The following is a 12608-nucleotide window of genomic DNA, read 5'->3' as shown; positions in this document are numbered from 1 at the left end:
ATTTATTACAATAAATTGTTGTTATTATATTATTATATTAAATGTTTGTTTGTTTAAACACAAATTTAGAGTGTGTATACAGACACCGTACCGTTATATATCAAAGATTTAATACGCAAGTTAAAGTTCGCACCCAGGAGGACAAATGAGTACCTTGCATTGAATTAAAATAAAGTATAATACCGTTTAAAGTTTTAAAATATGTAAATTTTATTCAGTAATACGAAATATACAATTATATACAAGTATAAATATTTTGATATTTAAATTATTTAAAGTATAAAATGTTTATAATACAAAACAACAATTCATTTTTATAAACAAACATATTTTAGATCATCTTAAAACTCTATAAAACTCTAGAATTAGTAAAATTAAATCAATAAATATACAAATTTATTATACATGATACAGCAAAAAAAGTAAAATGCGATTTTAATTTATTTTAAAAAAAAATGATAGATAATCGCACTCTATTGAATCTCACCATCATCACTGGTTATGCTTATTTTGACTCGTATGCGCCATATTTATTGGGTAATTCTATAAAAAACCCTGGCAACTCTTTCATCGTGAACACTGGTTGATAGTAGTATTGTTTCCTCGACAAGAACTTACATAGCTTACCCATGTTGACATAATTTGTTAGGCAGTAAAATCTCTAAGCTCTGTTTACACTAGGACATTTTATGAGGCAAGAAAATGTCATGTGCCCATATATGGACATGATGAAACTGTATCACTACCGTATTTGGGCACATCACACTTTTTTGTCACACTAGTTTGATAGTGTAGATAGCGCTGTAGAGGAGTATTTGTTTCCCCCTCAACATATCCTCTATGAAATCATCTGTTAAGTTACCCTCATTTGACAACATCTATTATCTCCAATTCAATTGCTATGTTTTTTGGTTAAAGTTTTACTTAAAACACCTTTACGTTTTTTGATCAACTATCACTGTACCATCTTTATCTTTAACTCGTATTCGGCCTGTTGAGTAACGCGTTTCTTGACGCCCATCAGGATAAACAGTTTTCACCGTACCATCTGGGTACTCCCGTTTCTGTAATAATTTCATTTTTAAAAATAATAAAATATTCAAAGGTACCGCAGGAATAGCTCTTGAAAGAGGAGCATGTTTTTTTTTACAACTTTTTTGTTTATTTAGGCAAATTGCCAAGGATAAACATAAGCGAATTCATTCACTATCCTTCTCAAAGGTGACAATCCCATTCACAAGACAAACATATACACAAGATGCTCTACATAAACAAAGTCTTAATACAAGTCTTTGGGAGTGGAGTTGAAATTTGTAATTAGAAAAAATCCTGACATATGACAGGACTTGAACCCAGGACCTTTGGATTGACAAATGTGAGATACTTACTTTGTATTGAGCCGTATGCACCTCTCTCTGTCCGTTGGCAAACTCCATTACTTTATCACCGTTTTGCTCCATGCGAAGAACGGTACCATCTCCAAAGATACTTTCCTCCCTTCCGTTAGGAAACAGGTACTTAATGGTTTGATCCGGGAAAGTGATTTCTTTCGTTCCATCAGGATAGTGTTTCTCCATCTGATTACTATTATACAATAGAATAATATTAAAAAACTTGGATATTTGTACAGCACTTTTTTATTTGATGCTGGCCTAATAGTAAATAAGATAAGTATTCACCAATAAGCTAAATGAAACACTCTTTCCAAAGATGAATTGTCTACCAAATGAGGGTCCCAAATGATCAGCAAATGCTGGATGGATCACCCTCATTAAATATGGTTAAAATAAATTAAAAAAAACAAAAACATGAAAAATGACAATTATTATTTTCGAAGTTGTTGTTGTATTGTTAGATGTATTTGTACAGAATTTAATTTTTTTTTTTATTGCAATGCAAACATTTTTAGCTGTGTGCTATTGTTTTTATATACAGTATTAAATTTTAAAAAAATCATTCAATATAGGCCATTAGTAGTTTTAACAAAGGTAATCACTTTCATAGGGAAAAAAAACCCAAAATAATGTTTTCAATTAATTTTAATTACAGTTTATAAATAATTTTTTAAAAAAAACCTATTATGTGACATTAAAATGGCATATTAAAAAAATATATTAAAAACAAATATTTTTCAGGGGGACAATATAATGTGATTGGTGAATACAACCACACTATCCAAGACTCAACTCCCTAAATGGTAATCAATATACCTATCCAGAATGAACTAGGTTCAACTTGCTATTAGTAATCATTGGAAATATGCCTAAAGAAAAAGGAACGGAATTTACTTGGCAAACTGTAGGATCTCTAGACCATCTTGATAGGTGGTGTGAGTGGTTTGTGTTTCTTGATAGTAATACACCTACAAGTAATAAATGTAGCAAGTTAAATAAACACATGTTATATCAATCTATATATATAAATTATTGTTAATTCTGACATAGGCGAGCACAATGGAAAAACTTCGGGACAAATCTCTGCCTTGGTCAGATTTCAGATGTACCGCGAAATGTAAATTTGATAACATTAGTTTTCACTATTACGATATTGTTCCATATTTCTATCTTAGGAAGATATTATAAAGAATTTTACAACAAAATTTCTGATTTCATCGGTAGATTTTCAACTCAATTTCAATTGAAAAAGAAAAAAGGAGAACGTCCTTCTTCTACACTTCCTAGAGGGGGAGCGAAGCGAGGTCGCCCTCTAGTAATAATAATAATAATACCGTACTCCAGTAATCACCCACTTGGTTTAAATGCTGGAGTGAATTAGTTTGTTGAGCTCTGTCTACACTATCAAACTTTATGTAACAACAATTTGATATGCTTATATATGGACATGATGATGTAACATCACTACCATATTTGGGCACTAGTTTGATAGTGTAAACAGAGCTTTAGGATAATGTACAGAACACATGCTGAAAAGATGAGGTTCGCATATCAGTTTTGAACAGTTGTCCATCATCATGTCCATATATGGGCACATCACATTTTTTGTCACATAAAGTTTGATAGTGTAAACAGAGCTTTAGTAGAGAGCCAAAACTGTCATCCCCCATCCCCAGCGAACAGTTGAGAAATTGGCTGAGCTGCAATCTAACTTTGTTGAAGTACAAGTGTATACTGCAGTTATAGATTGTGAAAACCATACTTAGTTGTACCCAGATTGTACTTACAACACGCTGGTCTGGTAAAATCTGCTTGATGTCTCCGTTGAAGAATGTAACTGTAATAGTTTCACCATTAGAGCTTATGTCCTTCCTAGTTCCATTCTTAAATAGTATCACTCTAGAACCATCTTTGTTTACATGCTCAACCTGTACAAACAAAATATGAAAACCTTATGTAAAGCTCTGTCTACACTATCAAACGTTATGTGACAGAGAAGTGTGCCCAATTATGGTAGTGATATGACATCATCATGTTCATATATGGCCACATCACATTTTTTTGTCACATAAACTTTTATAATGTGGACAGAGCTTAAGATGAGTCTTGATTTTGTACTAGCCTGTCAGCCAATGTCTACAAACAAAATCAGGCTAGCTAACCTACTTTTGTGCCTGGTATCAGTATAAAAACCTCTTTGTATTGTAGTCTATGTATGTTAACATATGATTAGTTCATTTTGTTTTATCATGGAGAAATAGCTAACTTAATAATATTGCTCCATGGTTTTATATATTTTGGTATATTGACTGAAATAACAAGACGCTCTATAATAAACAAAGCCTTAAGCAAATCTTTGGGAGTGGAGTAATTTGTAATGTGATAAAAAAATCTGACATCTGACAGGATTTGAACCCTGTGTGTGTGTGTGTGTGTGTGTGTGTGTAGAACATGTTGACCACAAATAATCTGTATACGTTTTTTTGTACACTAACCTTGCCATCTGGATGTTGAATACTATTGTCTGTTTCATCTTCTTCAGATAACTTTCCACTTTCTTTAGATATCTCTTCATTGCTGTTACCTTTCAATGTATCATTCTCTTGGCTGTGGGGCCAGCCCCATGCACTTGGCCTAGGCTGGTGGTCTGTTTCTGGACTCTTTTCAGGAGATTTATCTTTATCTTTCTGCTTCTTAGGAGACTTATCATAAACGGATGTGTTTATCTTTAATGATCTTTAAAAAGTAAAAAGTTTTGGTTATACTTTACACCTACCAGGTACAGTAGTTTTTCTATTTAGTCAAAACACGTACAACATTAAAAGAGATAAGGGCAATGCAAAAATTAAAAAGTTTAAAAATGCCAGTTTAGGTTCAACATTTACGTATTTGGACATAATAAATTCTAAAGCTCTGTCTACACAATCAAACTAGTTTGACAAAAGAAGTGTGATGTGCCCATATATGGACATCATGACATCATATCACTATCATATTTGTCACGTAAAGTTTGATGATAGTGTAGACAGAGCTTAAAAGAAATGTAGTTCTTATACACAATATATAACCATGCTACATAATTCAAGGATATTATTTGTACATATACAGTGGCTTAAGCCCTGTCTACACTATCAAACTAGTTTGACAAAAACAGTGCGAGGTGTCCAAATATGGGCATTTTTTTGGTCATGTGACGTTTAATAGTGCAGACAGAGCTTTATATGGTGTCAAGATAATAAATGCATACAAAGAAATAGAGGTTCAGGAAGTAAATTAAAGCAACATATGACACGTTGGGCTGTAATGCCATTTAGCGAATGACACTGTTGCTACTCACATGTGAACACCCCATTAACAATCAGAATAACAGTGACACACAAATTGTCAAACCAAATATTACAATACGATATAAAGCTCTGCCTACACTATCAAACTTTATGTGACAAAAAAAATGTGAGGTGCCCATATATGGACATGATGATGTCATATCACTACAATATTTAAGCATATCACTGCCATATTTTTTTTGTCAAACTATATGATAGTGTAGACAAAGCTTAAGATGAAGAAGACATAAAGCAACACAAAATAATCCATCTATAGTCCAACTTTTCTTTAGTAGAATAGTATACATGTTACATGCAGCCTTTATACAAGAGTACAAGAAAGTTGAAATATGCATTGCAGGCAGATGCAAAAAATATGTGCTGAATTTATTTAATATAATCAACATACCAATTCCAGTTGGCTGCACCAAGTAAAGTAAAATAGTATCAGATTTAATTATACATTAAAACTCTTCATTGTCATTGAAACATATCAAACACATGTTTAGTCATTTAGTAAAGAACCTAAATTAAATTTAGGCCAACAATTATAGGGGGTATTCTATTTATTTTATTTTGTTTGCATTTCCTATCCTAACACTCACTTGATATCATGTTGGTTTTTATCCTGTGAATCGATATCAAAATCAACTTCCTCTTGCCTGAGGTGCGCACTAGGTGCCTGTGTGGACGGTACATTCACCTCTGGTAGCGCTTGAGTGGACGGTACATACACCTCTGGTAGCGCTTGATATGATAACTGAGAGGTGCTTTTCTTTTTCTTTACTTTCTTCTGTAATTGTAAAAATAATTTAATGACTTGACCCCTGACCCCACACCAAAGGTATTTCGATTTTCTTTTACATATTACTTATTATTGTTGAATACAACAAAATTTCATTTATTTATAATGGAATAATCTATAATTTATTTCAATTGACATTATATTACTGACCTTTAAACTATTACCAACCTTTCAACTATGACTGAACTTTAAACTATGACTGAACTTTAAACTATAACTGACCTTTGAACTATCTTTTTGTAGATTTTCTAATCGTTTTTCTTCAAATTGTTTTATATCATCGCGTAGTTTGTTATTCTCATCATTTAAAACCTCAATTCTCTTGTGCAGTCTACTTGAACTGGCCGTCCAACGTCTTTCTTTGTTGTTCAGTTCCTCTTGCAATTCACTTATCTAAAATTAAATGTTAAAAATCACAAATAAATTGCATAAGGAACAATAATATAAATGAATGTGATCAAGTATGTAAGTTTCTTCCTAAACCTTAATGAATAAAATTATATTACTTATTGGTCAGTGTACAGGCATATATATTTAAATTTGCATTTAAGATTAAGTATTTCAGTAAACAATTTAATATAATTGAATCCATTTTTCACTTTTTCTAATAACAATATTTCAAATTCTTCTTCTTTACTACCTCATCCTTCAAACGTTCTATCTCTTCTCTTCCTTTCTTGTCTGGCATACTCTTCATAGCCTGCTGATACTTTTCAAAATTACGCCTTTCTTTTCTAAAAATAGAAATTATGACCGCTGAATGTAAATATTCAAAGCTTGCCTTTTTGACATCTCGATCAGCTAGGTAGGTTTTTACATTGCAAATAATGTAAATATTCAAAGCTTGCCTTTTTGACATCTCGATCAGCTAGCTAGGTTTTTACATTGCAAATAATGTAAACTTTCCTATCCAATCCATCCTAAGTCTAGATTTAAACACCTTTAGGGCAAAATATTGCATTCCAGTACAATATACAGTGCATTATGGTATGATATTAATAACATACTTACTTTAATTTTTTAGTTTCCTCTGCCTTAAATTCCTCTAATCTTTTTAATTCTTCATTTTTCTGTTTTTCAAACGTTGCAATTTCATTTTTTAAAAGTTCAAGGTCCTGTTTAAAAATTAAAAAAATATTGATTACATTATGTTTATTTATAGAAAATGAGGTGTTTTCCTACATTTAAAACTACTCTTACAAAAGAAACTTGGATGCAAGACAGACAAATACAAGTTTAAATACTAATTAAGATCAACACTCAATAGATAAAACACTACTAGTCTAACCTTTTCTCTTTCAGCCCTAAGTTTAGCAAGAGCGCTATTCTCTGTGCGGAATCGTTCTATTTCTGTCTCAAGTTCACAGAGTTTATCGCGTAAGAGTTTTGATTGTACTCCTTGCCCGAGTGGAATGGCGTGAGCTTGACGAAGCTGTGCTTGATGGTGAACCTGAAAACAAGTTTAGTTAACCGAGTATTGAAGATAACTATATTATTAGGCGAGGTTGTTTTAAAGACCCCTTCCCTACAATTTGTGACGTTTTGTGAAAATAATACATATATATTACTTTAAAAACATTAAACCATGTCATTCCTTGTCTTAAATGTACGTTTTATGGTAAATTATGATAAAAAGTGAGAAACAGCAAATGACCTCTCGTGGACGGTCTTTAGGCAAGGCCTAGCTAGGCTTAGTTTTTTAGGCCTAGCTGGTATGGTAAACATCGGTAATTGTCTTTCTATTTTTGCCAGACTCTGTTGATACAAATTGGGCAAAAAGTGGATGAATTACAGAAAAAAAAAAAAAATCAATCAGCACGCAATGCATTTTGGAATTTATAGCGGGCCGCTGAAATTACTAGAATCTTCTATTTTTCACATTTTTAACTGTTTAAAGACAAAAAAGTTATCTGAATTAGGATCATATAATATTTATTTTTACATTAAATTTAGTTTGTGACCTTAAATTAGATCTAAAAAATATAGGATCAGTGAGAACAACATGGTTGAAATCATTGGTGTGATAAAGCTTATTTATGCAAAGTATCTGATGATAGACACCTGTCATATTATGTTCATAAACTTAACCAGACCTCCATCATTTCAAACAAAGTATTAATATTATGTAATTGAATTTTACATATTTATTACCTGTTCTTCTGTTGGTTGTTTCTTTAATGTTGGAAATAGTTTAGAGGCTAGTTCAGCCATAGGGGGCAAACTTTCTTCAGTACTGAAATCGCTACTTTGACGCTGTGGAACTGTAGAGGATGCAATCTGCCCATTGGTTTCAACATGTACGATCGGTTGTGAATGTTGGATAAAACATCTATCATCTAACAATTCTATAGCAAAAAATTTGTAATAAATTATAAATAACAAATGTTTGAATATAATGAGCTACTGAAACTGATTAAAATTAAGCGTCTTGTCAAAAGATATTGTGGGATGAATATTTGTAACTTTACCATTTTCATTTACAGCCATATTCGTTCCAATGACTGGATCTCCAGCGGTTATACTCTCATCACCACTACTTGATACATCTGCTGCAAACTCTCCCCAGCTCTCATCATCATCAAAATCAATATCAAGCTGATGTGATGATGTCATCTTCTGTGGAGTGTCATCATTACCATCAATCTCTCCTTCATCTTCTTCCTCGTTCCTTTCGACAGCCATCATTTGTCTGCTATGCAATGTTGATATTCGTTTCATCTTTGGAGAGTAGTCACTCGCATCTGAATTGTCATCAATTTCATCCTCTTCCAAGGTATCACTTTCATCTTCTTCAGTTGGACTTCCTCCTTTCCTTCTTTCGTCATTCTCATCTTCATCTCTCAATCCACGTTCCATCATTTCAAACTCCCCCGCCACTGACTGTTTTTTCCTCTCAATCACCATGTTTTCTTCAGAGAATTTCTTCCCATTCTGGTTGGAATGTTGTGCAATCTTATTGGATAGACCATCAATGGCAGCACTTGGATCTCTGCCATCCCTTACATCCTTCAGGTCTTTTACTTGATTCTTCATCGCTGCCCTCTGCATCACTTTTAACACCAATGATGCATTACTGGAGAAAGATGCATTGTCATCTGCTGCTTGTTCTAACAATTCAAATTCATCCAGATCATCCTTCTCTTCCTACAAATAATATCAACAGATAAATAACGACATCAACATTTCAGATAATGATATCAACATTTTAGATAACAATATCAACATTTTAGATAATGATATCAACATTTTAGATAATGATATCAACATTAGATAATGATATCAACATTTTAGATAATATCAACATTTTAGATAACAATATCAACATTTTAGATACTAATGATATCAACATTATAGATGATATCAACCTTTTAGATAATATCAACATTTTAGATAACAATATCAACATTTTAGATAACAATATCAACATTTTAGATAACGATATCAACATTTTAGATAACGATATCAACATTTTAGATAACAATATCAACATTTTAGATAATGATATCAACATTTTAGATAATGATATCAACATTTTAGATAATAACAATATCAACATTTTAGATAATAACAATATAAACATTTTAGATAACAATATAAACATTTTAGATAACAATATCATAGATAAAAATGATATCAACATTTTAGATAACAATATAAACATTTAAAATAATATTACATTTTTAGATACAGTAATTGTACCAACATTTTAGATAAAACCACTTTTTTTAAATATTTGAGTTATTATCCTAAACAAATGTGGTTTTATGGCTTTTGAAGTTGAAAAATAAAACTTTAAAATTACCTCCATCCTAACTTGCCAATCAAGAACTTTATTCTGGAATGACACCTCTATTGTATCGTCCAGGTCAGATTTACTTAGACTGCCTTGTCCAGCAAACTCTTGCTGGACATGCGACTGAATTGGCTTGCTCATTACACCTACTGGTGATGTTACAATGGTTGATTTGGTAATTGCACTTTTGGTTGCCGGTTTTGGTTCAGGTTTTAAAACCAACCTGTTGGTGGGAGTCAATGGTTTTACTGCAACTTTTCTTGAAATCTTGAATGGAAAAATATAGGTCCTTTTTAATTTATTTAACTTTTTAAAAATTTTAATTTTAAGAACATTTAAATTACCAAATGCTCCCCTCCATAATAGAACATAATTTTGAATAAACCCCCCCATCCCATAGAACATAATTTTGAGTAAACCCCTCCCCCACCCCTCATAGAACATAATTTGGATAAACGCCACCCCTACCCTCGAATAAACGCCCGCCACATGCATATACACAATTATTTTATTACATAAAACACATTTCTATTTATAGTAGATTTAATTGATTGTCACTCCCCTAAAAACCCTCCTGCTGAATAATAAACGCCCTGAAAAAATATGTTATGTAGCGTCAAAATAAGTATGATATTCAAATAATTATATTTTTTTGGCACTTAACATTATCATATAGTATAAATAAGGAATAGTACTAATTTGTGATCTCTTTGAAGGATTTGAATTTGAGATACACTGTAACACACCATTAGACATTCTGTGATATAAACAAAAGTGCATTCAGGCTAGGAGAAAGTAACTGTTCTACAGCAATTTTCACAAATTTTAAACAGAAAATGATGACATACCTGAGTTGTTTGCTGTTCATTTGGTTTACTTTTATTTGTTTTCTTCAATTTACCTTCATTTCTAGTTTGTAGTTTTGAAGATTCATTCACTTTACCATTCATTTCTTTTGTCCTTTTTTCATCTACTTTACCAATAATTTCTTTTTTCTTCAGTTTAAAAGTTTTCATGCCAAACCTTGATATACCTTGTCCTCTTTTCAAGAAACTTCTCTTAGGTTTTGTTTCAATAGTCGGTGGTTTTTGTATTTCTTGTTCCGTTTCTAGACTCAGTTGTTGTTCCAAAAGTTCTTCGAATCTCTTTCCTTTACCAGTCACCGGTTGATTATCAAAATCATTAGAAATATTTGATATATTATTGTCTTCTTTATCATTATTTTCCTTACAATGGGATTCATCGTTATTCTGAATGTTGTTATCAAAATGATTATCAATAATCTCCTCTTGATTATCTTCAACACCATCTTCCTTATCAATCCTCCTTTCACCAAGCATCTGCAACTCCTCTGCATCTTGATGGCTAATTTCTGACGATGTCTCCGGAAGAGGGTAAAAGCCATCCTCAGTATCAGAATGAGGTGCCTCTCCAGTAGAGTCCAAATCAATTTGAGGATTGTCTCTTGTAGGTGGAACTGTCTGAAGCAGGGTCTGCATCACATGTGGTGGCAAGGCATGGCCTAATGGAATATCAGTAGAGGAGCTGTGGTTGGTGCTCGGTGCCATGAGGTCAGTTGACAGACTGCTTGTGGAAGTAACACCTGATGAGTTGATTTTAAAAACACCTGATTTTTGTTTACCTGGTGACAATACACTTACACCTGCATGAAGAATTATTTGAAAATTATCTAAAAACTACATTATCAATAATTAATTATCATTATTAATGTTTTGTTTGATACATACTACATGTCAGATGATACAATGGTACAGAAAGCATGTAATAATACAAACCATACTACTGCAGTAACTAACTTATTACTACAGTACAAATATGGTAGTGATATTCCCAAATATAGTAGTGATATGATATAATCATGTCCATATATGGGCACATCACATTTTTTTGTCACATCAAGTTTGATAGTGTAGACGGAGCTTTACTTACCTCCTCCCCATTGCTTATGGCGTTGAGCTGACAGTATGCTTTGTACTCTCTGTTGCTCATTTCTTAAGACATGCAGTTGTTCCTGCTGCTGCCTTATCAGCTTGTCCTGTTGTTCCTTTTGCCATTCTTTTAATTGTTTAAATCTTTGCAGAAGCTTTGCCTGCTCTTTGCTTTGCTGTTGATCTAGTACGTCAAGACTTATATCTAGAAAATAACAGTTAAAGTCATAACAATTTTTTTACACACAGAACACATGAATATAACTACTTGCTAAAGATATGTGCAAGTGTTTCAACAGACTGGTGTATGGTAGTGTTGTACATAAAATGAGACTATAGTAAAAATAATAGAAAACTTTAAATTAAACAGTTGACTGTGACAATAGCATCCATAGGTTAAAGTTTAAAAGGCAAACCTTGGTTTAACATCGGCATGAAATCAACAATTACTCCAGCTCGTGACGACTTGATTGGAAAGTGCTGAGGTTGACGATTTTGTGCATCCATTTTTTAAAACTTCACTAGAAAGAAAATATAATAAAAATTCATAAGTGACATTCCTAGGTTAGGTAGATATTATATATAGGGCCTAGCCTATTATTACCGTAGTTATTCAAATAAACGCCCAGGAAGGTTTTTAGTGGGAATTTAGTCGAGGGTGTAATATAGTAGCATGTGGCGCAGTGTTTATTCGAGTAAATAAATAAAGGCTGATGGGGCGTTTTTATTCGAGGGTCTTGTAGTTTACCACCGCCTACTAGAGCCTAGCGTAGGCCCTAATAGTAGCCTAACTAGGCTAGTAGAGAGAGAGAGAGCCTCCCTCCTCCTGTTGCCTACTCATTGTACTACTAACTAGCCTATTTACTAGTCTAGTAGTAGCCTAGGCCTAGCTAGGCGCGCCTAGCTTTTTGCCTACCTATCTACCTAGGCCTAGCCTCTAGGTCTAGTTACTTTCGTACCTAAGGGCAGGTATTAATATAATAATTAATTATCTGATACATATATGTATGTTATATATGTATGGATCATACGTGCGTTATATATAAAAACTTGCTAGGCTAGGCCTAGCCTAGACCTAATAAAGTACTTTTTATTCAAACTCTTTTTCAGCGCCGCGATTCTGAAAATAATAATTTTGAATGACAAAATAGCGCCCTCAAAATAACTTACAGTATGGCGCGTAATAAGCGTCAGCAAATTTGTCTCGATAATAAACACATATTTTAAAATTCCATCTGAATTTAAAATTAATTGTAATTAATTAATAATTGTAATTCATTAAAATATAATCTAATTGACTATACATTTTACAAAACAAATGAAAACAAAAATGAATTTTAG

At 32.5% G+C, this 12608-nt stretch overlaps 1 protein-coding gene across 3 annotated transcripts; it reads right to left on the bottom strand.

Annotated features, from left to right (window-relative positions):
* Positions 1–202: 202 nt before the first annotated feature.
* LOC144834643 (centrosomal P4.1-associated protein-like) lies at positions 203–12400 on the bottom strand. 3 transcript variants are annotated; one of them, XM_078689525.1, is made up of 17 exons: positions 12355–12400; positions 11684–11788; positions 11269–11472; positions 10167–10981; positions 9328–9585; positions 7994–8669; positions 7677–7870; positions 6814–6975; positions 6537–6640; positions 6166–6259; positions 5748–5918; positions 5326–5513; positions 3890–4130; positions 3182–3322; positions 2289–2362; positions 1389–1584; positions 203–1064 (listed from the first exon to the last, which is right to left on the bottom strand). In XM_078689525.1, exons 2-17 carry the CDS (start codon positions 11772–11774, stop codon positions 936–938), a joined length of 3738 nt encoding a protein of 1245 aa, XP_078545651.1. In that variant the 5' UTR covers positions 11775–11788; positions 12355–12400; the 3' UTR covers positions 203–935. The 3 variants fall into 3 exon arrangements, with proteins under 3 accessions (XP_078545651.1, XP_078545653.1, XP_078545654.1); XM_078689527.1 differs by having other exon boundaries at positions 12227–12360; XM_078689528.1 differs by lacking the exon at positions 12355–12400 and adding an exon at positions 12299–12317.
* Between the last annotated feature and the right edge of the window lie 208 nt (positions 12401–12608).

The sequence above is a fragment of the Antedon bifida genome, chromosome 2, assembly GCF_963402885.1.
Source record: "Antedon bifida chromosome 2, ecAntBifi1.1, whole genome shotgun sequence".
Taxonomy (NCBI): Eukaryota; Metazoa; Echinodermata; class Crinoidea; order Comatulida; family Antedonidae; genus Antedon; species Antedon bifida.
Note: the sequence above shows the minus strand (reverse complement) of the source record. Positions and strands in the feature narration are given on the sequence as shown.